This window comes from Girardinichthys multiradiatus, chromosome 1, assembly GCF_021462225.1.
Source record: "Girardinichthys multiradiatus isolate DD_20200921_A chromosome 1, DD_fGirMul_XY1, whole genome shotgun sequence".
Taxonomy (NCBI): domain Eukaryota; kingdom Metazoa; phylum Chordata; class Actinopteri; order Cyprinodontiformes; family Goodeidae; genus Girardinichthys; species Girardinichthys multiradiatus.
Window position 1 is genome coordinate 34,877,988 of NC_061794.1, and position 23,694 is coordinate 34,901,681.

Genomic DNA, 23,694 nt, shown 5'->3' on the forward strand with positions numbered 1-23,694 from the left:
TTTACACCATTATACAAGCTCTACACTGACTACTTTACATATCAGAGTATCATGTCTTGTGTTGTCCCATATACAGAAATATTTAAATAGTTACAAAAATGTAAACAATTTACTCACTTTGGTGAGATATGGTATTAGTCTGCACACTTATGCACTATGTTTGTCTGTTAAATAAAATCCCTATAATATGCATTAAAGTTTGAGGTAATGTGACAAAATCCGAAAAGGTTCAACAATATGAATAGTTTTGTAATACTTTGCCATTTTACTCTAAGCTTAAACTGTACAGGGGTATTACATGAGACAGTGTTTTCATGGTTTTTGTATTTATTCACACTTTTGGCTGTTTTTCTTTCTCTTTCCACACAGGGAACCCAACGGCTACCGCTCAACACCAGGCGGTAACATGATGTCCAACACCATGAGACAACAAGGCATGGGTGGTGCCAACATGAACCCCCAGATCAATGTGAATGCAGGCGGTGGGATGGGGATGGGAGGAATGGGCGGCATTAACCGGGGCTTTGGCATGAGCGAGCAGGGTCACATGGGTCACATGGGTCCGATGGGAGGCGGCTCTGTGTACGGAGGGAATGGTGGAGGAGGAAGTGGCAGTGGAGGCCTGGGCAGCCGCATGATGCAGATGAGTCAGATAAATCATATGGGTCCCGTGAATCACCCCGGTCCAGGCATGCAGCCGCACCCACAGCAGCCTCCGTTTCAGAGCACCGGTGGCTTCGGGCTCAGTGGAATGAACAGTCCATCGGGGAGCCCCAGAATGGGTGGCCCCCAGCAGGGACTGCTAATTTCCCCTCGGAACCGAGGAAGCCCAAAGATGGGGGCCAACCAGTTCTCACCTGCAGGTAAGATTTAATTTGTATCTCTTTATTTTGGAGAGGGAACAAAATAATAATCAGAGGTTCATTTTCTTTTAGTTTTATCTTCCCAAATCTTCCCTTCTCCATACTTGTAAGGATTTATACCAATGATCATTGATTGATGACATTGCTTTTAAAAAAATATATGTTTAAATCTTTTTAATATTTTACATTCTTTCAGTTAAAACTACTCCATTACCCCAACAAGCGGATCAGTGTTGCTTAACATCAGTCTTTACTGGAGGCTTTTTGAACGTAAATGGTCCCCTGAGGTTACAAATACTCTCTCTTTTTTGTTAAAGTAACAAATAACATTTTGCTTTATACAGAATTTGAGATGTTTCAGAATCTACTAAGTCCAGAATGCACTTAATTTAAAAAAAAGTGTAGATGCTGTAATTATCTCTAGATTATTTCTATAGTTATAGAATAAAATATAGAATATAGAATAAAAACTAAATTAGTGTTAGTTTTGTGTTTTCCCCCATACCTTTAAATAGTAGATTATGTAAGGAAGTATAGAAGAAAACTAAGCACCCCCCAAATACTGCCGTCAAGCGTTACCGGTAACTGGCACTGAAACTTTTAAATCACTATCCAGATATTTTGGCCTATTCTCCTTGGCAGATATCTTTAAATTCAGCCAAATTTGAGGGTTTGCAAGCATGTGTAGACTGTTTAAAGTCCTGTCACAGTAGCTCGATCAGATTTAAGTCCAGACTTTGACAAAGGTGCTTCAAAACATTTTTTGAGCCATTTAGCAGTGGACTTGCTGGTGTGCTTCGGATCATAACCAAAGTGCGCTTGACCTTAGGTCACAAACGGTTAACTGGCCATTCTCTGCCCAGATTTATTGGTAGAGAGCAAATTCGTGGTTTCATCAGGTATAGCAAGTCCACAAGGTTCTGAACCAGCAAAGCAGACCTAAGACAATCACACTACTCCTACCTTATTTGACTGTTGGAATGATATTTTGTATGAAATGTATTAATTTTATGTCAAATGTAATGGGCCACAATTTACTTACATAGGCAAGGTATATTATCTGATATAAAGAATGGTTTGGTAATCTAAAACATTTAGGTGTGACAACAAAAAAACAACAATAAAACACTTTGTTTTTACTAATATGTAGTCAGTTTATTTACGTCAAACTTCCTCTTTAACTTATCCAGCTCCTCTTCCAATAAAATTTATCAATAGCTCGTACTCGTCGTCTTCCGCTTATCCGGGACCGGGTCGCAGGGGCAGCAGACTCAACAGAGACGCCCAGACGTCCCTCTCTCCGGACACCTCCTCCAGTTCCTCCAGGGGGAGCCCAAGGCGTTCCCAGGCCAGCCGAGAGACATAGTCCCTCCAGCGTGTCCTGGGCCGTCCCCTGGGCCTCCTCCCGGTGGGACGTGCCTGGAACACCTCCCGAGGAAGGCGTCCAGGAGGCATCCGGTATAGATGCCCGAGCCACCTCAACTGGCTCCTCTCAATGTGGAGGAGCAGCGGCTCTACTCCGAGCCCCTCCCGGATGGCCGAGCTCCTCACCCTATCTCTAAGGGAGTGCCCGGCCACCCTACGGAGGAAGCTCATTTCAGCCGCTTGTATCAGGGATCTCGTTCTTTCGGTCATGACCCAAAGTTCATGGCCATAGGTGAGGGTAGGAACGTAGACCGACCGGTAAATTGAGAGCTTTGCTTTTCGGCTCAGCTCTCTCTTCACCACAACGGACCGGCACAGCGACCCATTACTGTGGCAGCCGCACCGATCCGTCTGTCGATCTCCCGCTCCATTCTTCCCTCACTCGTGAACAAGACCCCGAGATACTTAAACTCCTCCACTTGAGGCAGGAACCCCCCTTTTCCGGTCGAGTACCATGGCCTCGGACTTGGAGGAGCTGATCCTCATCCCAGCTGCTTCACACTTGGCTGCGAACCGCCTCAGCACATGCTCTAGGTCTTGGCTAGAGGGGGCCAGCAGGACCACGTCATCTGCAAAAAGAAGAGACGAAATCCACTGGTCCCCAAACCCGACCCCCTCCGGCCCTTGGCTGCGTCTAGAAATCCTGTCCATAAAAGTTATGAACAGGACCGGTGACAAAGGGCAGCCCTGCCGGAGTCCAACATGCACTGGGAACAGGTCCGACTTAGTGCCGGCAATGCGGACCAGACTCCTGCTCCGCTCGTACAGGGACCAGATGGCCCCTAGTAAAGGGCCCCCGATTCCATACTCCTGGAGCACCCCCCACAGGGCATCACGAGGGACACAGTCGAATGCCTTCTCCAGGTCCACAAAACACATGTGAACCGGTTGGGCAAACTCCCATGAACCCTCGAGCACCCTGTAGAGGGTATAGAGCTGGTCCAGTGTTCCACGGCCGGGACGAAAACCACACTGCTCCTCCTGAAGCCGAGGTTCGACTATCGGTCTGACTCTCCTCTCCAATACCCTGGCGTAGGCCTTACCAGGGAGGCTGAGGAATGTGATCCCCCTGTAGTTGGAACACACCCTCCTGTCACCCTTCTTATGTAGGGGGACCACCACCCCAGTCTGCCAGTCCAGAGGCACTGTCCCCGACCGCCACGCACTGTTGAAGAGACGTGTCAACCATGACAGCCCTACAACATCCAGAGACTTGAGGTACTCAGGGCGGATCTCATCCACCCCCGAAGCCTTGCCACCGCGGAGCTTTTTAACCACCTCGGTGACTTCAGCCCGGGTGATGAAAGAGTCCAACCCCGGGTCCCCAGCCTCTGTTTCCACCACGGAATGCGTGATGGCAGGATTGAGGAGATCCTCGAAGTACTCCTTCCACCGCCCGATAATGTCCTCAGTCGAGGTCAGCAGTCTCCCGCCCCCACTATAAACAGTGTTGGCGAAGCACTGCTTCCCCCTCCTGAGGCGACGGACGGTTTGCCAGAATCGCTTCGAGGCCAACCGGTAGTCCTTCTCCATGGCCTCACCGAACTCCTCCCAGGCCAGAGTTTTTGCCTCTGCCACAGCCCGGGCCGCAGCACGCTTGGCCTCACGGTACCCGTCAGCCGCCTCAGGAGTCCCACAAGCCAACCACAGCCGATAGGACTCCTTCTTCAGCTTGACAGCATCCCTTACTGCCGGTGTCCACCACTGGGTTCTGGGATTGCCGCCGCGACATGCATCGCAGACCTTACGGCCGCAGCTACGGGCAGCAGCATTGACAATAGAGGCGGAGAACATGGTCCACTCGGACTCTATGTCTCCAACATCCCCCGGGATCTGGTCGAAGCTCTCGCGGAGGTGGACAATCCGTGACTAGCACAGAAGTCCAATAACAAAACACCACTCGGATTCAGATCGGGGAGGCCATTCCTCCCGATCACGCCTCTCCAGGTGTCACTGTCATTCCCCATGTGGGCGTTGAAGTCCCCCAGCAGAATAATGGAGTCCCCGGGAGGGGCCCTATCCAGCACCCCCGACAGGGACGCCAACAAGGCCGGGTACTCTGCACAGCCACTCGGCCCGTAGGCCGAAATGATAGTCAGAGACCTCTCCCCAACCCGAAGGCGCAGAGATACGACCCTCTCATACACTGGGGTAAACCCCAACACGAGACGGCTGAGCTGGGGGGCAACAAGCAAACCCACACCAGCCCGCCGCCTCTCCCCATGGGCCACTCCAGAGTAGAACAGAGTCCAACCCCTCTCAAGGAGATGGGTTCCAGAGCCCACGCTATGCGTGGAGGCGAGCCTGACTATTTCTAGTCGATATTTCCCGACCTCCTGCACAAGCTCAGGCTCCTTCCCCCCCAGCGAGGTGACATTCCACGTCCCTAGAGCCAGCCTAAGCATCCGGGGATCGGGCCGCCGAGGTCTCCACCTTCGTCCGCCACCCAATCCTCTTTGCACCGGTCCCTCACGGTTCCCCCTGCAGGTGGTGGGCCCACTGGGGGATGGCCTCGCGTCTCTCGTTCGGGCTTGGCCCGGCCGGGTCCCGCGAGGAGCAACCCGGCCACCAGGCACTCTCCAACGAGTCCCGACCCCAGGCCCGGCTCCAGGGTGGGACCCCGGCTCCGCCGTACCGGGCGACGTCATGTGCCTCGATATTTTGTTCTTCATGAGGGATTCTTGAACCACTCTTTGTCTGACCCATCACCTAGAGCCTGTTTGCCATGGGAGACCCTACCAGGGGCATTTAGGCCCCAGACAACATAGCCTCTAGGATCATTTGAGCACTCAAACCCCTCCACCACGTTAAGGTGGTGGTTCAAGGAGGGGTTTATCAATAGCAATAAAATGAAAAAACTGATAATGACAATAATAGTAGTTGTAAAATTTTTATTCTAAATTAAAATAATTTAAAAAGTAGGAATTTGCTCCCAGTAGTTGATGAAAGTCCTTTCCAGAACAATACATTTGTGTGTTCAGCAGTAATTTTGACAGTTTAGAATATAATGAATATCATTAATATACAAAGAAACAACATCAGTCCCGGTACAGGACCGTGGGGAACTCCATACGCGGCTATTATTCTCTTTTGTTTATTTCAACTTATTGGAATCTATTTAAATAAATAACTCTTTAGCAAAAACAGTGTCACCGTACTTAAACATCTTTTAAATTTTATGGGAATTGTGTTTTGTTTTTTTTTGATAGTAGAATAACAAGAATCTCTTTGCTCCAGGTATGCACTCTCCTATGAGCGGCCTTGGCAGTGGAGGAGGAGGCGGGGGCAGCACCTGCACCTTCTCTAGCAGCTCTCTTAATGCTCTACAAGCCATCAGTGAAGGAGTAGGGAGCTCACTTCCCTCCACTCTTATGTCACCCTCACCAGCTCACAAACCAGACAGCTCTCCCAGCATCCATTCATCTTCCCAACCCAGTCATCAGGCAAAACCAGGACAAGATTGCTCTAAAAGTCCGGCCAGGGGCTTAGGACTTGGGCCAAGTGACCATCACATCCCAGTGCACCACCACCATCAGCATCCTCAAGCTGAGAATTCTGCAGAGCGACCGGACATTCAGGCAGCTACAGGAGCTAAAGAGTGTGGAGAAGCAAGCAGTGAGGCAGGGGTGGCGAGCGCCGACCCCCCTCGGAGGCTGCCAGACAGTAAGGGACACAAGAAGTTGCTGCAGTTGTTGACTTCTCCAACTGAGGAGCTGGGGATAAGTGGAAATGGACCCACGGGGCCGCCTGGACCCCCTCCACCTAACAGTACAGGCACTCCTGCAGGCTTGGAGAGCAAGGAAACCACCGGAGGAATGACCAGCCCTTCATCTACTGGTGTATCCTCCTCTTCTGCCGCCAGTGGCAGCTCAGGGCCAGCAGCCGGCCAAGGCAATGCTTCGGCGTCCGCTCACTACACAGGATCGCTGCAAGAGAAGCACAAAATCCTCCACAAGCTTCTTCAGAATGGCAATACTCCAGATGAAGTTGCGAAGATCACAGCTGAGGCGACCGGAAAGGTGACGCTCGGAGGCCAGGAGGGCGGCGAGGGAGTGGCAGGAGGCTCAGGGGCAAGTTCGGGCCCTGGGTTAACTGCAGATGCCAAACAGGAGCAGCAGAGCCCGAAGAAGGAGAAAACCCACGCCCTCCTCCACTACCTCCTCAACAAGGATGACTCCAAAGAACAAGTAGATGTGAAGCCCAAACTTGAAGATTTAGAGGGGAAGGGTCTTTCGGGAGCTGTTGGTGGCCCTGCAGCTGAACATGCTGAGAGCAAAATCAAATCAGAACCTCCTGATGATGTAAGATAATATTTTTATGATATGGCAATGATAATCCTTGCATTTTATTAATATGTATGTAATTAATGGCAATTATGCTATTTTTAATTGTCAGTTACACAACCTGGAGTCTATTCTGGGTGATCTCAGGGGTTCAAGCTCTGACTTTTACCCTGATCCGAGTGGAAGTGCCAGGGCGAACAACACAGGAAACAAACCACAGGGTTGCCTTGATGATGGCCTGCAGGGTAAGCGGTTCAAGCACTAAATAACTATGAGAAGTGACAGTTTCACACAGGGCGGGTGTTGCAACATCACATGTGATGATATCAAAACAAAAATGCCACTGAAACTGTATCTGGTACGATCAGATGCTGTCTTTTCGGGTTGCTTCTCTCCTAAAGCAAATGTTATGTCTTGCTCAGTCATGTCTTTTTAAAGCTGGTACTTTTAGACCAATAAACTGAAAAAAACAGTTGGTGAAGAAAAAACAAAGTAACAAAGACAAGCAACACTGTACTCTGGTTTATAATTGGTCTTACTGGAATGGAACATATTAGATTGAGAAAAATATTGTAAGGAGATGTATATTCACTGTTGCTCAGTTGATATTACAAAAAGAAAATGATGGTGTGTAAATGTAGTAGTGGTAAATGTACACTGAGTATATGTTTTGGATATATACTGCAAGTATTCATACCCTTGAATGTTTTACTTTTTGCTATACTACAACCAGAAACCTCGATGCATTTTATTAGCATTTATGACCATCACACAATAGTGTGTAAATGGGAAGAGGAAGGAAAATTATTTTTTCAAATTATTTTACTAATAAAAATCTGACAAGTGTGGCTTCAAATACAGCTCCAAGTATTTTGGGGTATGTCATGCCACAGCATAATGCTACCACCACCATGTTGTGGGGATGATGTGTTCAGGGTTATGTGCATTAGTTGCAAGTTAGTGTCCCAACACAAGTTTTTATTAATATTAAACCATTTATTTTCCCATTAGTCTCACTGAGACACGAGTTGCCATTAACAAGAGAGACCTGTTAGAACATATGTCAAAACATATACAGAACAACAATGCGAGACTTACTAAAATACAGTGTCACGTAGTTTAAAATCCCTTCTTGCATGTTTGTCTTGGTGGTTTGTGGCAACAGCGCTCCATGAGGTTTCTAAACTTGACATATTGGTTTATAACCCAACCCTGCTATAAACCTCTCCACAGCTTTACCCCTGAACTGCATGGTGTGTTCTTCATGAATGCTATTTGTTCACTAATGCTCTCATAAACCAGCTGCATTTATACTCAGGCAATTAGCTTCACGTGATTTCATTCAACACAATTTTCAGACTTTTATTTCTAAAAACATTGGAAAGCTGTTTAGCATTTACATTCCACTTCACTAGTATGGACTATTTCTTCCTAGTGTATCTCCTAAAATGCTGATTTAATTGGCTGACGAATTGGCTGCAAAATGCAGAAACGTTCAAGGGCTAATAACATTTTTGCAAGGCGTTGTTGTATGTATGTAACTTCCTTGAGAGACTGTTTTTCTAAAAAGAGTTTGTTTCCTTTTTGTTTGCTTGCCCTGTCCAGGGAGTCCACCAATGGGTCCAGGACCTCGAGGACCCTTTCAGAGGCCCATGTCCATGGATGGAAAGCCACCTGGGGGGCCTGGAGTAGCAGTTAGACGTCCAATGCTTATCAAGCAGGAGAACATGATGGGCAGCCCAGACGGCTTCCCAGGAAACTTGGGTGTGTGTTTAGGTTGACCCAGTGTCAACTTTTCTCAGCATATTTCCCCTTTACTGTTTCTTTGCCGACCCCCCACAGGTCTCTGCCCTCAGTTTCAATGAACCACATCACACTTAAATAATCACACACGCCTCATACAGCATCAACCGATAAATTACAGCTGGAACTATATTTTAGGGACCTGGACCAGAAAACAGACTGGTGATTCTAACCCATGCACTTCTGTTATTTGTGTATAACTAGGACCAATGAATAGAGTCACAGGTCCCCAGAGGTCTCCCATGGGAGGTTCTGGGGACTGGAAGTCCCGTTCTAGTACCAGCCCCGTGAGTTCAGCCGGACATCCGTCCATGATGCGCCCAGGCTTGGAGTACAACAACGGGAAGAGCGTGATGTCAGGACCCATGGTCAGCCGCTCCAACAGTGTGCCAGGCAACAGGTCGATGCTGCAGCAACAGCTCATGGATATGGGTACGCTGCTCCAAACGTTGCTATGTGGTGATTGAGTTTGTGAAATGATAAGCAGCTAAGTAAAAACAAGCAACAGGAAACAAGGGTCTGATTCCTAAATGTAGACAAACAACATTGCATCGAAGACAGCAACTCTGGCAAAGGTGCATTTTGACTGCATCAACGCTGAATCTTCAACATTTATTTCACCTTGGTTTGCAACCATTTCCAAGGGTTGAAGTTTAACAGTAGAGTAGGCAAATTAAGAAAAAAAAGGAAGTACAATTTTATTTTTAAAACAAATGTCTGGTATTTGTCATTTTGCATCTTTTGTAGGCATGGTTGTTTCATATCTGAGTCTTTCGTATACAAATTGGAGCAATCTGCCATTGGACATTTCTGACGGACCATATGTCAATTTGTCATCTCTGTATTGGCAACTGGCAATTAAAAATTGTTTTCTATGCTCTACATATTTTTTACTGAAGGGAAATTAGGTTATGTGACTTAAATAGTACCTACCAGCAGGGGTTCTCTGCTTCGATGACTGACGATGAGTTAACTGACCCAAACAAGGATAAGAGCCCAAATGAACAGAAACAGGGTGTAATACAAGGTTTTCAGTAATTATTCACAATTAAGTTAATCTGTACAGGAGATTTGATCAATTTTGTTTTACTATATATCTTCATAATCAATGAAAATATTCGTCTACAAAGAAAAAAAAACTCATATTCCATCATATTATTTGGTATGAAATGGAAATGGAAATGAGGTCATGAATGGGGGGAAAAGAAAAGCTTAAAAACAAACACTAAAACAAAATATTAACATACACAAGAAAGTTGAAACAGGTGGGTCTGAGACCGTAGACTCCATATATTAGAGCTTAGAGGAAGAGAGCAAGATCAGCTCCGTCTCCTTTATTTTCAGTCTTCCATGTTGAGCAACCAGCTGGGCCTTGGAAACCTGCTCGGGACTGTGGATGCTAATCTATCTAAAGTACCAAAACTCAAAACTAGAATCATAAAGGTGGAAAGTGGAATTACTGAAACTCTATGCAGTAGAAACAGAAGTGGTGTCACATCTGAGTGGCACCACTACAGCATTCTGAACTACCTGCAGATGTTCCAAATAGGCTCTGCTAAGACAACTGATCAGTTACAATTAGAGACACATGGAAAAACAAAAGCCTAAGTACCAATTTCCACTGTAGTGCCTGACACAATGCAACTCTGTTTATCATTATTTTATAAATACCAGTGCTAACCAAAGACCTGCCATGAACCGCCACAGTAAAAGTTGAGTCCGAAGTTACGTTAAGTTTCCTATTAGAAGGTTTAGCAAATGTGTCAAGAAGTCCTTGAGTTGCCATTATCTTAAGCCATAATCTGGTGATAGTTCACAGCCATACAACCTTTAACAAATTTAAAGCGTCTGGGCAACATCTTTTGCTTCAAACATCTGTGATTTTTAGATTTTCTTAACTGAATATCTTTTGCATAGCAGTGATAAGAAACGTGGCCTTTTTTTAGAGCACCTCCTCTCTCCTGCGATAAGGATTTCTTGCAGCTACCTCAGTCCGAATGGGACATAGATACAGAAATTAGACTAATAAAAGCATTACTCTCAGATTGTTTAATGGCAGTTAAATTCTGTGTATGTGTGTTTTACATAGAGCCTTGATAAAAGACTGTTGTGGAATTTTCTTATCAAAGTGGGTAGAAGTTGACTCATAACAAGAGAAAATCCAGACTTTGTCTTTATAAGTTTTATTCAAAGGCATTCAGCGTTTGAATGACTCTGTCACCAAGCAAGTCAGTTGAACAGAGCCCCGATCAACATTTACACACAGTATTTATACCAGAACATGACAGTGTTATCTCAACTGCAAAGAGTCCATGTTCTATGACCCCAACCCTTCTTGAGTTCAACAGTGACAAGCTTATCTAGGAACAGACCTAACTGCCCTAACTGACATTGTCCTAAAGATGGGTCTGAACCATTAAACTTCTGATAATGGCTTTACAGCTTCTTCCTCTAACACAGATGTTCTGAGGAGTAAGATGAAAAAAAAATCATACACTGTGAAATGCTTACTGCAAGAATTTCCATCACACTCCCCCCTTGTGATTACAAGACAATCATATAAAAATTCAAGCAAACCAACACCCAGAAAAATAATCAAAAGAAAAGAAAAAAACAAAAAAGAAAAAAGAAAAATATATAAATCAAACGCCGTATAGTCATGGCCCCACGAAGAGCTAAGGTTCGCAAATCACCAGGAAAACAAACTGAAAGGGCAAGAATAACAACACCACAAAAGAAAAAAACCATCAAAACTCCACGTATACCACTAAAATGCTGAACATCAGTAATAACTCCCCAAACAATTTAGAGTTAGCACATCATTAAAGCATCTTAAGCAACATAAAATCCATCGGTATCCATGCCATCCGTCATCTCAAATGCAGAATCATCACAATCATGACAAACAGAAATTAAGTTCACATCCTTATCAACATGTAACATGGAAAAATGTATCAGTTACCATTCCCCTAACCATTGGAATAATACAACATGAGAGAAACATCAAAATTATAAAGAAACATAAAAGAATCACCCCAATCTTTACTAACCAAGATGTCCATCCACCAGTAAAGAACCAAGACCAAGGATTCCAAGAGGAACTCATATTCTCCTTCCGTTGGGTCGTCAGCAAGTCCTCAAACTTATCATGGATACTTGTCATGTTCTTAGACACATCAGGAATAAAAGTACAACATTGTTCCCCAATTAAATGACAAACACCACCCCTCTCAGCTAACAGATAATCCAAAGCCATTCTATTTTGCAAAGTCATAGTTCTTATAGCCTGCTGCTCCGTAGTTAGAACAGTGAAACCTTCCTCAGATAAAGCAGTAAGATTTTCTAACTCAACTGACAACTCATTAATCCTATGGGCGGCGTTAGCAGCACCATAACTAGGAAAAATTGTACACAAAATCCCTTTCCAATGTGGGATCCTAGCTCTCTTTTGCCGTTTGAGCATTGTCTTCCTCTCTAATAATGGGCTGATTGAATCATAAGCAGTGACTGTAGGTAGTAAATGAGCTAGATAACATACTCCAGACCAATTAGCAGGCAGATACAGATATGATCTGTTTCCACACATCCAAACCATGTTCTTAGGACACGAGTACCCATCTCTACTAGGAAAAGTAACAAGAACCCTGGTTAATTTACCTGCCATGCCATACAATTGACTTCCATTCGGTAAGGCTGCAAGATTAAGAGTTAACACAAAAGGATCTGGAGCCAAAGATTCTGAAATAGTGTAAGGATCAGTTCTGACAGGACATGGTCCAGATGTATTTCTGTGGGTCAAGGCACATGAAACTGGTATAATAGTTTTACAACCCTCCGTCTTTCCAAGGAAATAAGGTGTGCTTTCCTCCTGAGCAATACAAATATCTGGATCTTTAATCGGATTTCTATTACCCCGAAATCTATAAAGAGTTCCTGTAGACGCACACGTTAAATTAGTCTCACTAGAAAATTTACTAACATTTCTGCTTTTCCGTACAGCATAATTCCTCACCCAAGGAAAAATGACCTCCACCAACCGGTTATCTGGAAAGAAAGTAGCTAGAGTATAAGCAGTATCAATAGGAACTGGTACCAAAAATGGTTGATCACTAATAGCACGTGGAATCAAACAACAAACATAGCAACTATCATTTCTTATCTTCCTCACGGTTTGATGCATTAGTTGCCACCAGACATTATCAGTATGATCATAGTAGTCAGAAAAGTGATGAATCTCTCTTCGAATCCGCTGATGAGTATTATTAGTCAGATTAACCACACATTGTCTTTGCTGTACCTTTCCCAAAATGAACACAAGAGTTATAAAAAATACTTGCAATACCAATCATTAGCATCAGAACAGACCATCGTCCATTTAACTGCATCGTGACCTTGAAGTGGTATGTCCTTTCTTCTGGTACAGAAAGCAAACAGTTTTTTCTCAAAGAAAACAAATTATAAACAACTTTTAAAAAAACAAAAATCCTGCTGCCTCTCCTGAGTGGCTTCTGCGCTTCAAGCTGCCCTGTTACCAGTCTGGTACAGGTGGGCGGTCGTAGGAAGCTCCTCTAGAAATATATTTAGAAACAGGAACTCTAACCTGCTGGAAGTTAGACTTCCATAGTCCAACTAAACAACGGTGGAAATGAACACATTCAAATTTGTAATAATACCATAATGATAAATATCAAGCAATAAACCTAAAAGTTAGATAAAAGCATCCGAGATTTCCTCCTCAGAGTCAGTCTCGCTGTCAAAGTGGGAGGAAAGAATCTCTCACTGTGGTGTGTGTGCAGTGAGGCAAATTACCTTATGATTTCTAACTTTCAGGCAATTCGATGGCCTTAAGTAGATTCTGAAATAACGTTGCACTGCCCAAGGGATTATTGTGCCCTTGTAAGAACAGTGTTCTTCAACCACCTGTTCAATCACTCGCCAGTGATCAGCTTACAGTTCTTTATCTTGTGGTGGTCCGCTGTCCTCACACCTTTCAGGCCGTGGATGATCCAGTTGGAAGATGACTTGCGTCCTGGAAGCCAGATGAAGTTGGAGGAGCTGGAGCTTTCCTGCAGCTTTCCTGCAGCTTTTCTGGGTGTCTAGTAGGATCTGATATGGGCCATTCCAGCGCCTGGACTTCCTGTGTTTTCTCCTAGATTCTCTGAGCAGAATCCAGTCCCCAGGAATAAAGGACTGGAGGGTGGAAGTGGCTGTTTCTGGTAATGCAGCCTTCACCGTCTGTGAAACTTGAGAAAACACAGTGGACAGGTTTTGACAGTAAAACAACCTCCTATCTTCACACAAAGATGTGGAAGAAAATTATCTTGGCAATATCCCCATGTCCAAATTAGGAGACCTGCCACACAGCACTTCAAAAGGACTGAGATTTGCCTGTGTCCTTTGTCTCAATCTCATATACGTGAGAACAATAGGTAGAGCCTTCACAACACTTGGCTAATTTTCAATTCAAAGTCCCATTCTCAAACCTAAGTGCTTAACTACATGAACTTCATCAAAACATCCAACAAAATCCAAAGAATTGATCTTCTGACTTCACCTGATATACTAGCAATGACCATCAGCTAAATATTCTGAATATCAAAAATGTGACATGATGTTTGAGGAAGGTCTGATTACAGGTCAACATTTCATAGTTTCAGAATACCCACAAAGAATTTCAAAAATGGTCTAATCTGTGGAGATATAAAATTTCACAAAAAATCAACACCATAATTTCAGAGAGGTTATCAGAATGTGGTCTTAGGGAACTATGCACCATTTATATAAACAAAGTACAACGTCTCTCTCGCATTGTCACTAAGTCCTCACTGGAGGTATGAGCTACCCTTTTTCCCATGAGTGCTAAAACGTTTGAAACCCCATGTTACTTTATTCTGACATTCCCCTCTTCTGGCGCAGGGTCCAACCCATGCGACAATCCAGCAAAAAGTTTGTACAAAAATGTTCTAGTAACCAAGATCACATAACCTAGAACCAAAGAAATGAATTCTGACATAACCATGTGTCATTATGAATTTAACGAAAGCAACATAAAGAAAAAAAAAAAAAAATCCAGATGTTTTTAACTGCAATTCAGTTCCAGTAACAACAAAACACAAACTTTAATTATTCAGTTCATCAATGTCTCACTTAGAAATTAGTCACATATCATCCTAATTTGTCTTGTATAAAGATGAGTATTAGATTAATGGACATCCAATGTAATTCAGATGCATAAACCCTACAAATTGAATCTCATAAATAATTCCCACCAAGTATGAAATCATAACTCTCATTCTTTATCAAAAATATATTCCTTACTTTTGGCATATCTTGAACTGTCAGCTAGCTTAATGGTACCAGGGAAACTTTCAATCTAATAAATCACCAATGATTCTGCATGCAAAACTAATTCTTCAAACTAGTTTAAACTATTTCATTAACCTTTTAGTAATTAAACACATAAATCTAAAAGTCATGCTACATCCTTAATCATTATACAAAAAAACATGTTTTTAAGGCAACAATCACTACAAGCATTTTGATTCTATTGACTCTTAAACAGTGTTAAAACTCAGGAAGGGAGGTGCTGAGCGTTACCATGACAACAAAGGCATGAACCAACCTGGTAGGTGGGCGGAGTCAGGCAGAACTAACCTCTGATTGACAGCCGGCGGAACCACAGTTTTTTCATCCCATCCCACATTAGGGTAACTTAAACTGCAAAACTGTTAACATGCACCTACCTCAGAAACAAGCTGCTTCTTAACTCTCCTGAAAACTCAAAGTTTAATCAATCTGGGATTTAGAAACATTATTCTAAACATGGATTATTGTTTCATGCAACATATAATCAAACATTCATACCAACAAAACAAAGACAAAACATCAGAGACAGACAAATGGCCAAATTTGAAGCTTCAAGAATTCAAAGAATTTTTAACAATCTTTTTTCAGAATATGTTTTCTCAGCCATATCTTTTAATGCTATAATTGATCAATTTTGTAATGACAATCTTCAGGATCCTTTTTTTTAAAAAATGAGTGCACATATTCCAAAAAATCTCAAAGTATTTAGAAGCACAGCAACAGTTTTCTCTTATATGAATCCAAATTTACTGATGCTGAAACCTTTTGCTAATTCTTTGTACTGTAACTCTGTAATAATAATAACTACAATCCTGAGAGTTATTGTTATAATTCTCTTTTTGTTTGGCTCAATTTGATCACAGCTGCATTGCAGAATTTCAAGTTAAATGCAAAGAAGTATTTTTAATTTAATTAAATTCAAATTCAAAGATACTTTATTGATCCCCGAGGGGAAATTAGAAAAGTCAGCGTTGACATTTTCATGTTATACCCAAACTAAACAAAAACTGCAGTGTTTCACTTAATCAGAAATTAAGATAAGAAGCTTGTCTCCAAACTGGACTTTTTCTCATTTTCTTTAATTTGGGCTATTTAAATTTTGAGAATTGGGGAGAACTTATTACTAGAACCCCTCTTTTACAATCCAAATGCTGATAAATGTTCCAATATTTTATCTCTTAGTAATCTGAAATCACCTTGTGTATCTTTGTACTCATATGTATTCCTTTAATCTTTAAACCCTAAGAAATCAAACAAGGAGACTTGAGTTTGAGCCGACCATCCTCTTACTGTTAAGAGGGCCTTTATTTCTTTTCTTTTTCTAAAATGAAGGATTTTACTTGTCTTTATTCCGTTATACAAGTCCTAACCTTGGTTCCAAAACTAAACTCTTCAACCCCAATCTGTGTCCCCAGAGTAGAAAGTTTTGAGTATTATTGCATTTCAAAGCCACCAAATGACTGGAACTCATCATTGGCTTAGATCTATTTTAATAAGTAATCAGCCTACCTTTAATTAAATATTATAATTTTATGGACCCAAAATCTATAGCTTACAGGCTTCAGGAGTCCAAGAACCACAAGTTGAGTACTACTGCATTGAACAATGGTGTTAACTTTCTGCAGAGATTGAAGGATTGGCTAAATATATTGTTTCTGCTTGGACAATAATCAGATTTAAAATTATTAGTTCACAGCTCCTAATTTACCTCAGATCATATTTGCTTCTAACCCAGTTCATAAGAAGCTTCAGACAAACATTATGCTAAAAAAACAAAAACAAAATAAAAAAACAGATCTGTTTTAAAATAAAGAAAAAGCATGCTTAAAAAAACTTGTTACTGTGGTGGAAAATAACTCCACGGTTCTGAAGGCCTTTTCATGCAGAGTCTTTTAGGAAACATGAGATTAGTTTAATTTTTGTGTGGTACCACTGTCCAATCAGATTCTTTCTAAATAACCCAATTTTTCATACTCATTTTAGAGGTTTGTTTTACCAAGGGAAATGTGTTTAACAAAACCAATTACTCTCAAAGTTTTAAAAGTTTTTTAGCTGGTGATATCTTAGAAAACAACAAGTGTTTTAATATTTCTATGCAACACAGAACTGATCAGGTGTCCTTTCCTTCTCCAAAGGGAGAAAAAAGAACCTGCAGAACCAAACCTTTCATAGTTTTTGTCAGGACCTGATATAAGGTACAGTGTAAATCAACACGCTGCATGAATCAGAAGAGGGAAGAAAAAAAACCAATATAACCTCTTCCCAGCAGCTGCTGTGAAAAACAATGAATTTGTACTTTCCATAAGCGTCAGTTAACACTTGCGGACATAAACTGCACCAAACTGTAAGTACTGTGTCAGAGACTGTATGAAGACCATCTGCAGTAGAACTAAGCCTGTTTTAATGAGGTCTCTACCCATTAGATTTATGGGATACAAACTCTGACAACAGAAAATTATACCTGAAGGAGAAACCCATCAGGTTTTACGCATTCGCTGGGTTTTAAAAATACTCCTTCATGAGATCTGTCCTGAGAATAACATAGAAACACATGGTTACTGCTGAGTTTTGGAGATGTTGTAACTTCCTCTGCATTTTCATAACTTTTAATAACTATAATAATTGACCCTGAATATTCCACGACAAAAGAGAACTTGTTTCTCTAAAAGAATTAACTGGAAAATGAGTTAAGTTATCACCCTTTTAAAGATACTTTTCTAACCCTAAAATAATATTTTAACCCGCTATATCTGTCAACGTCAAGCAAGCGTCACATGAGCAGCGGTTAATAAGCGTTCTTCATTGCAGAAAATAGGAAAGGATTTATGTGTGTGTGTGTTTGTACGTTACACCCATCAGTTTCTAAATCGCTCCAGAGTCAGACTGTCAGGCACACAGTCCTCTATCAGTCCAAAAACCAACCAGGCCCTTCCCAGGTCTGTTGGTGAGACATTCAATCATTCTTTGTCCACTTTAACTTCTCCAGGAGGGAGAAAGAAGAAACTTTGCTCCGGTTTCTCTTCTGCCCGCATAAGATGTGCTTTCAATATAAATCCAGTGTATCGCTCTTCTGGCTCTTGCAAACAGCATGGATCTTTGTCCATCTCAGTGGGTCCAGACTTCTTCTGAGTTTCGGTTTTTTTTCTTGTAGAAAGTCACACTGCGATTTTCAACATGCAGGAAGGCAAAACTCTCTCTTTCAGGCCGTGCTGGAGAAGCGTCTCTGGCGGAGTAGCCATGGAGAAGGGCAGGTTTCTAAAATCCAGACTCAAAAACGCAGATGTTGAACTCAAATCCCATATATGTGTGTATTTGTGTGTGAGAGAGGCAGAAGAAAAAGTTTAGTATAGGTTCAGATTTTGCACAAAGAAATATTATCAGTCAGTCAGTTGTCCCCCTGCCTGTCACTTCCTTTCATAACATGCACTATAATTCTTTCTAAAACAACTTTCTTTTCGACTCTCTAATGTCCCTTTTCACTTTTACCTTCTTTTCCCGACTGATCGCAATATTTAAGACAAACAAAACTTCCTTCAGGAAAGTTTTAACTCTTTAACCCCTTAATTGATGCACTCTGTGCTTTTTAATCTTTTCCTTGTGTTTTTTTTTATTTTTCCATCAACTGTTTTACTTGAAACTTTTTAAACTATTTAACTTATTTACACTCAAACTTCCACGCTGTGAAAAACCAAATTTATCTTCCAAATTAAAGCACATTTCACACAATCATCCCCACTTTTCCCTTTCATTATTTTATAAATCAGAGTATGAAGAAGGAGACACCCCTGATGCCTCAAGGTTCCGGAACCATTTTTTTTTACCTGTTCAGCGGCACGTCTGCCGACTGGCTTTTCTCCTTTATGAGGTGTAGAAAATTGCTAAAAACCACCAATTGTTACCAATAAGAACCTCCCTGCCATTCCTCTACAGGGTAACCGGGCCCTCAGCTGATGTCCTCCCTCTCGCAACTCTGGAACCTAATTAATTAATTAGGAGATGATGGTTAATGTGTAAAAAAAATATACATTATATCATACAGAGCAACTTCTCACCCAGATATATTTGTAGACAATTAGTTCGTATCCAATCAGCCAGAAGCCGCAGGCGGGCACCCGGACTCCACTACCGTAATATAGAGGTGGACTGAGGACAACGTCTCCAGGCTGGCCAGGCGTCCGTGTCCCCTCCTGCGGTCTCCTCTGGCACGTTAGATCCTGTTCGTGACGCTAAAATTGTTGTGGAATTTTCTTATCAAAGTGGGTAGAAGTTGACTCATAACAAGAGAAAATCCGGACTTTGTCTTTATAAGTTTTATTCAAAGGCATTCAGCGTTTGAATGACTCTGTCACCAAGCAAGTCAGTTGAACAGAGCCCCGATCAACATTTACACACAGTATTTATACCAGAACATGACAGTGTTATCTCAATTGCAAAGAGTCCATGTTCTATGACCCCAACCCTTCTTGAGTTCAACAGTGACAAGCTTATCTAGGAACAGACCTAACTGCCCTAACTGACATTGTCCTAAAGATGGGTCTGAACCATTAAACTTCTGATAATGGCTTTACAGCTTACTCCCTAACACAGATGTTCTGAGGAGTAAGATGAAAAAAAATCATACACTGTGAAATGCTTACTGCAAGAATTTCCATCACAAGACTATGTGCTATCAACACTTTAAAACCATTTAACACATATGTGACTAGATCTTTCTCTCGATGCTGCCTCTGGTGGCTGATACAGCACACAATTTATTTTAAATATTTTAAAGCTACACATTACCCCTGAGTTTGCAGTGTTTTAAGATGTAACCCCTGGCAAGTTATAAACGAAGCTGTGTATGGAGGGTCTAAAATGTTTTGAGCTAACTCACAAAAAAATTTGAGGATTCCTTTCATCTAAATCTAGAAAATTACAATGTTTTAAACTCTCTTACCTTTATGAATTAGCTTCCTGTTATAAAAAGTGCTATTGACCATTTTATTTGTTAGTAAGAGTGTGACAGTGCCATTCTGAACTATAAGACTATTTAATGTGCAGTCATAAGTTAAATATATTTAAAATAAAGCTGCCCTGTCAACATAGGTTCCAATAATGTAAGTATAAACTGTTTATTACTGTAATACCATTAGTACTTTAAAACTGCTACAGTTTCCTTTTGATTCTTACGTATTTTTGCTGAAATTGGACTTTCATTGCACAATTTCTACTAAAACCCCTGCATCTCATTCACTGTTATCTTCCTTCCTTTTATTTGATTGTTTAGGAGGTTCTTCTGATATGGGCATGGGTATGAGTCCCTTCAGCCAGCAGGGCCAGCCCAGCCGGTCCCCCTCCTGGCCTGAACCAATGATGAACACGGAAGGAAACAGGTAAGTGTAAAAATTTTCATAGTTTGCATTCACTTTGCATTACCAGCCGTAATCTGAACCTTTTTAATTTTTTCTGTTTGTGTGTTGTAGGCGACAGTTTGGAAACCCCTTAGATGATCTTCTGGTTCCTCCCACCACCAGTGAGGGTCAGAGTGATGAGAGGGCACTTCTGGACCAGCTGGATTCACTGCTAAATAACACAGACGGCATCGCTCTGGAGGAGATAGACCGAGCTCTTGGTATCCCAGACCTTGTCAGCCAGGTAAGGTGTCAAAAAGCAGACAATCTCATGTGTAGGCTTGTAGCGCTCTCTGAAAGTGTTGCAAAGAGGAGAAAAGATTATTTGTCATACTGTGAGTCACGACAGACCGCCTCATTAATTTTTGCATTCAAAATTTCAGTCATGACTCACTGTGTTCACTGTCCTCTCACTGAAGGGAGATAGATGAGCCTTAAGGAGTCCGTCTGTGCTGCTTAGAAAAAGGCAATTACTGAGCCGACCAGGCGGAGATGAATCAATTAAACTGAGAAGTTTGACAAACCTGTCTTTGTCCTCCTTGTCCTATGTGCTGCAGACCCAGGGAGCAGAGCAGCAGCTGGAGCATTTTGCAGGCCAGGACCCATCCATGATGCTTGACCAAAAGCCTCTGTATGGAGGTGGCTATCCCGGAACCCCTGGCCTGCCTATGCAGTCCGGCTATGGAGGAAACCCCATGCAGGGGCAGGGCCAGCAGAGCGGGTTTGGGCCCATGCTCTCGCCAATGGGCCAAGGTGGTAGCTTCCCTGGAATGGGTGGAATGGGGGGCATGGGGCATCCCCGAACCAACATGATGCGACCGAGGATGATGAATGCAAACAAACCAATGAGGCTGCAGCTGCAGCAAAGGCTACAGGGACAGCAGGTAGGATTGCAGGTAGAATATACATGGCTTTACACAACAATTATTCATGATTTTATCCATAGCTTGCCAGTATGTTTAAATCTAGTCGGTCTGGAAAATGTTCCATCCATCCATTTTTTTCTGTCAGATTTTTACAGGTTCCATTTTTTGAAAACAGATTAAAACCATGGATAAAATTGATTATAGTAAAGACCCACGTCTCACTGTTATTTACTGATCATTTTGGGGTTAAATTTTTTTTCCTGTTGAAGTCAGCAGTTGTCAGTATTTTTTTTATAATCCAAAGTGCCAAAACATAACAGCAAAACCTACATTTTTATATGATTATGCATCACATCTTTGTTTAGTTTTCTGATTTTTTGTTTGTTTTTAATTGTACCATTGTGCTTAGCAGCAACTTTTCTGTTCTACTATTTTAATTCATTCTGCTCCAATACTCAAAACTAAAAAAATGAAACTTGCCTGTTAGTCTCATTGACTAACAGATGATCAGAAAGTGGAAAAATGTTATATTATCTCTTCTATTTCTCTAAATTTGTTATTCTTTTTGTCGAGTTCATGAATCAGGCACGGCAGGGCATGGCAATGAAGATGGAGAGCCCAGGAGGAAACCCTGGCATGAGGCCTGGCATGCAGCCCGGCATGGGAGGACAGGTAAAATGTATTAAATGTATTAAAATAAAGATTGTAATCTTTATGTTTTGAGCAGCGGATAATTTTGCCAAGTAAAACATGAACAAGACATCTGCCTTGTGCAGCAGGGTTTCATAAATGCTCAGATGATGGTTCAGCGTAACCGAGACGTGGTTAACATGCACATGAGGAGGCAGCGCATGATGATGATGATGCAACAGCAACAGCAGCAAGCAGCTGCAGCCGCCGCTGCTGCTGCGGGGGGTTTCAGTCCCCCTCCAAACGTGACGGCTCCTGGGGGCATGGACAGCCCCATGGGAGGACCAAACATGGGTCAGCCAGGTCCCCAGCAGTTTGGCTATGGTGGGAGCTATGGTGAGTTTAGAGAATGCTGCTGCTCCCTTCTGGTGAATCTAAGCTATACAGCAATCTTTGGTAAAATAAATTATTTACAGATGAGATAATAAGGTCAATTCTTTTTAATTTTTTATGCTATTTTGTACTATTTCCAGTGTGATGAAGGAGAGACACTGAATGCTTTTTCTCAACAGGCATGGGCCACCAAGGTGACCCCTCTTTTGGCCCAGCAGGTGGAAGTCCTCCTAATGCCATGATGCCGGGTCGCATGGGGCCTCAAAACCCCATGATGCAACAGCACTCACAGGGGGGGCCCATATACCCGGGTACTGATATGAAAGGCTGGGCGCAGGGAGGCATGGGACGCAACAGGTATGACACCGTCACTTCTTTACACCTGTCTGTCAGTTTTACTAAAGTTTTTTTAAGTTAAATCCTGTCTGCCTTTCACTCTTTTGTCACTAGTTCATACCCTCAGCAGCAGTTTGGGCCGCAGGCACCACTGAGTCAGCAGCAGTTTGGGCAGCAGGGAAATCCAGGGCAGTATGGAGGCATGATGATGAATGGGGCCATGCCGGCCAGTGGAGGAGGAGGTCATATGGGACCGATGGGTGGACAGATGGGAATGAACCCAATGGTTATGGGGAGGATGCCTATGGGGCCCGATCAGGTTTGTGCAGAGAGTGGGAGTCTTAGTAATTAAGGAACATTCCTTCATGTTTAGTCTGAAGACCATTAATATATCTGAATACAGGTCCTTCTCAAAATATTAGCATATTGTGATAAAGTTCATTATTTTCCATAATGTAATGATGAAAATTTAACATTCATATATTTTAGATTCATTGCACACTAACTGAAATATTTCAGGTCTTTTATTGTCTTAATATGGATGATTTTGGCATACAGCTCATGAAAACCCAAAATTCCTATCTCACAAAATTAGCATATCATTAAAAGGGTCTCTAAACGAGCTATGAACCTAATCATCTGAATCGAGTTAACTCTAAACACCTGCAAAAGATTCCTGAGGCCTTTAAAACTCCCAGCCTGGTTCATCACTCAAAACCCCAATCATGGGTAAGACTGCCGACCTGACTGCTGTCCAGAAGGCCACTATTGACACCCTCAAGCAAGAGGGTAAGACACAGAAAGAAATTTCTGAACGAATAGGCTGTTCCCAGAGTGCTGTATCAAGGCACCTCAGTGGGAAGTCTGTGGGAAGGAAAAAGTGTGGCAGAAAACGCTGCACAACGAGAAGAGGTGACCGGACCCTGAGGAAGATTGTGGAGAAGGGCCGATTCCAGACCTTGGGGGACTTGCGGAAGCAGTGGACTGAGTCTGGAGTAGAAACATCCAGAGCCACCGTGCACAGGCGTGTGCAGGAAATGGGCTACAGGTGCCGCATTCCCCAGGTCAAGCCACTTTTGAACCAGAAACAGCAGCAGAAGCGCCTCACCTGGGCTACAGAGAAGCAGCACTGGACTGTTGCTCAGTGGTCCAAAGTACTTTTTTCGGATGAAAGCAAATTCTGCATGTCATTCGGAAATCAAGGTGCCAGAGTCTGGAGGAAGACTGGGGAGAAGAAAATGCCAAAATGCCAGAAGTCCAGTGTCAAGTACCCACAGTCAGTGATGGTCTGGGGTGCCGTGTCAGCTGCTGGTGTTGGTCCACTGTGTTTTATCAAGGG

At 42.6% G+C, this 23,694-nt stretch overlaps 1 protein-coding gene and 1 long non-coding RNA gene across 2 annotated transcripts in view; one reads left to right on the plus strand and one right to left on the minus strand.

Moving 5' to 3' along the window:
• The window catches only part of LOC124870030 (nuclear receptor coactivator 3-like), a 104,585-nt gene that overhangs the window by 74,057 nt on the left and 6,834 nt on the right, over nucleotides 1-23,694 (plus strand). The window contains exons 12-23 of the mRNA XM_047368446.1: nucleotides 370-863; nucleotides 5,526-6,589; nucleotides 6,684-6,816; nucleotides 8,177-8,335; nucleotides 8,579-8,806; nucleotides 20,007-20,112; nucleotides 20,203-20,374; nucleotides 20,688-21,014; nucleotides 21,570-21,668; nucleotides 21,773-22,022; nucleotides 22,199-22,376; nucleotides 22,470-22,674. Coding sequence (XP_047224402.1) covers nucleotides 370-863; nucleotides 5,526-6,589; nucleotides 6,684-6,816; nucleotides 8,177-8,335; nucleotides 8,579-8,806; nucleotides 20,007-20,112; nucleotides 20,203-20,374; nucleotides 20,688-21,014; nucleotides 21,570-21,668; nucleotides 21,773-22,022; nucleotides 22,199-22,376; nucleotides 22,470-22,674 — 3,415 coding nt within the window. The remainder of the gene's footprint in view (nucleotides 1-369; nucleotides 864-5,525; nucleotides 6,590-6,683; nucleotides 6,817-8,176; nucleotides 8,336-8,578; nucleotides 8,807-20,006; nucleotides 20,113-20,202; nucleotides 20,375-20,687; nucleotides 21,015-21,569; nucleotides 21,669-21,772; nucleotides 22,023-22,198; nucleotides 22,377-22,469; nucleotides 22,675-23,694) is intronic.
• Nucleotides 20,282-20,795, minus strand: LOC124870035. The gene is made up of 3 exons (XR_007038708.1): nucleotides 20,655-20,795; nucleotides 20,525-20,582; nucleotides 20,282-20,423 (listed from the first exon to the last, which is right to left on the minus strand). It is a non-coding gene; the product is annotated as an uncharacterized LOC124870035 (long non-coding RNA).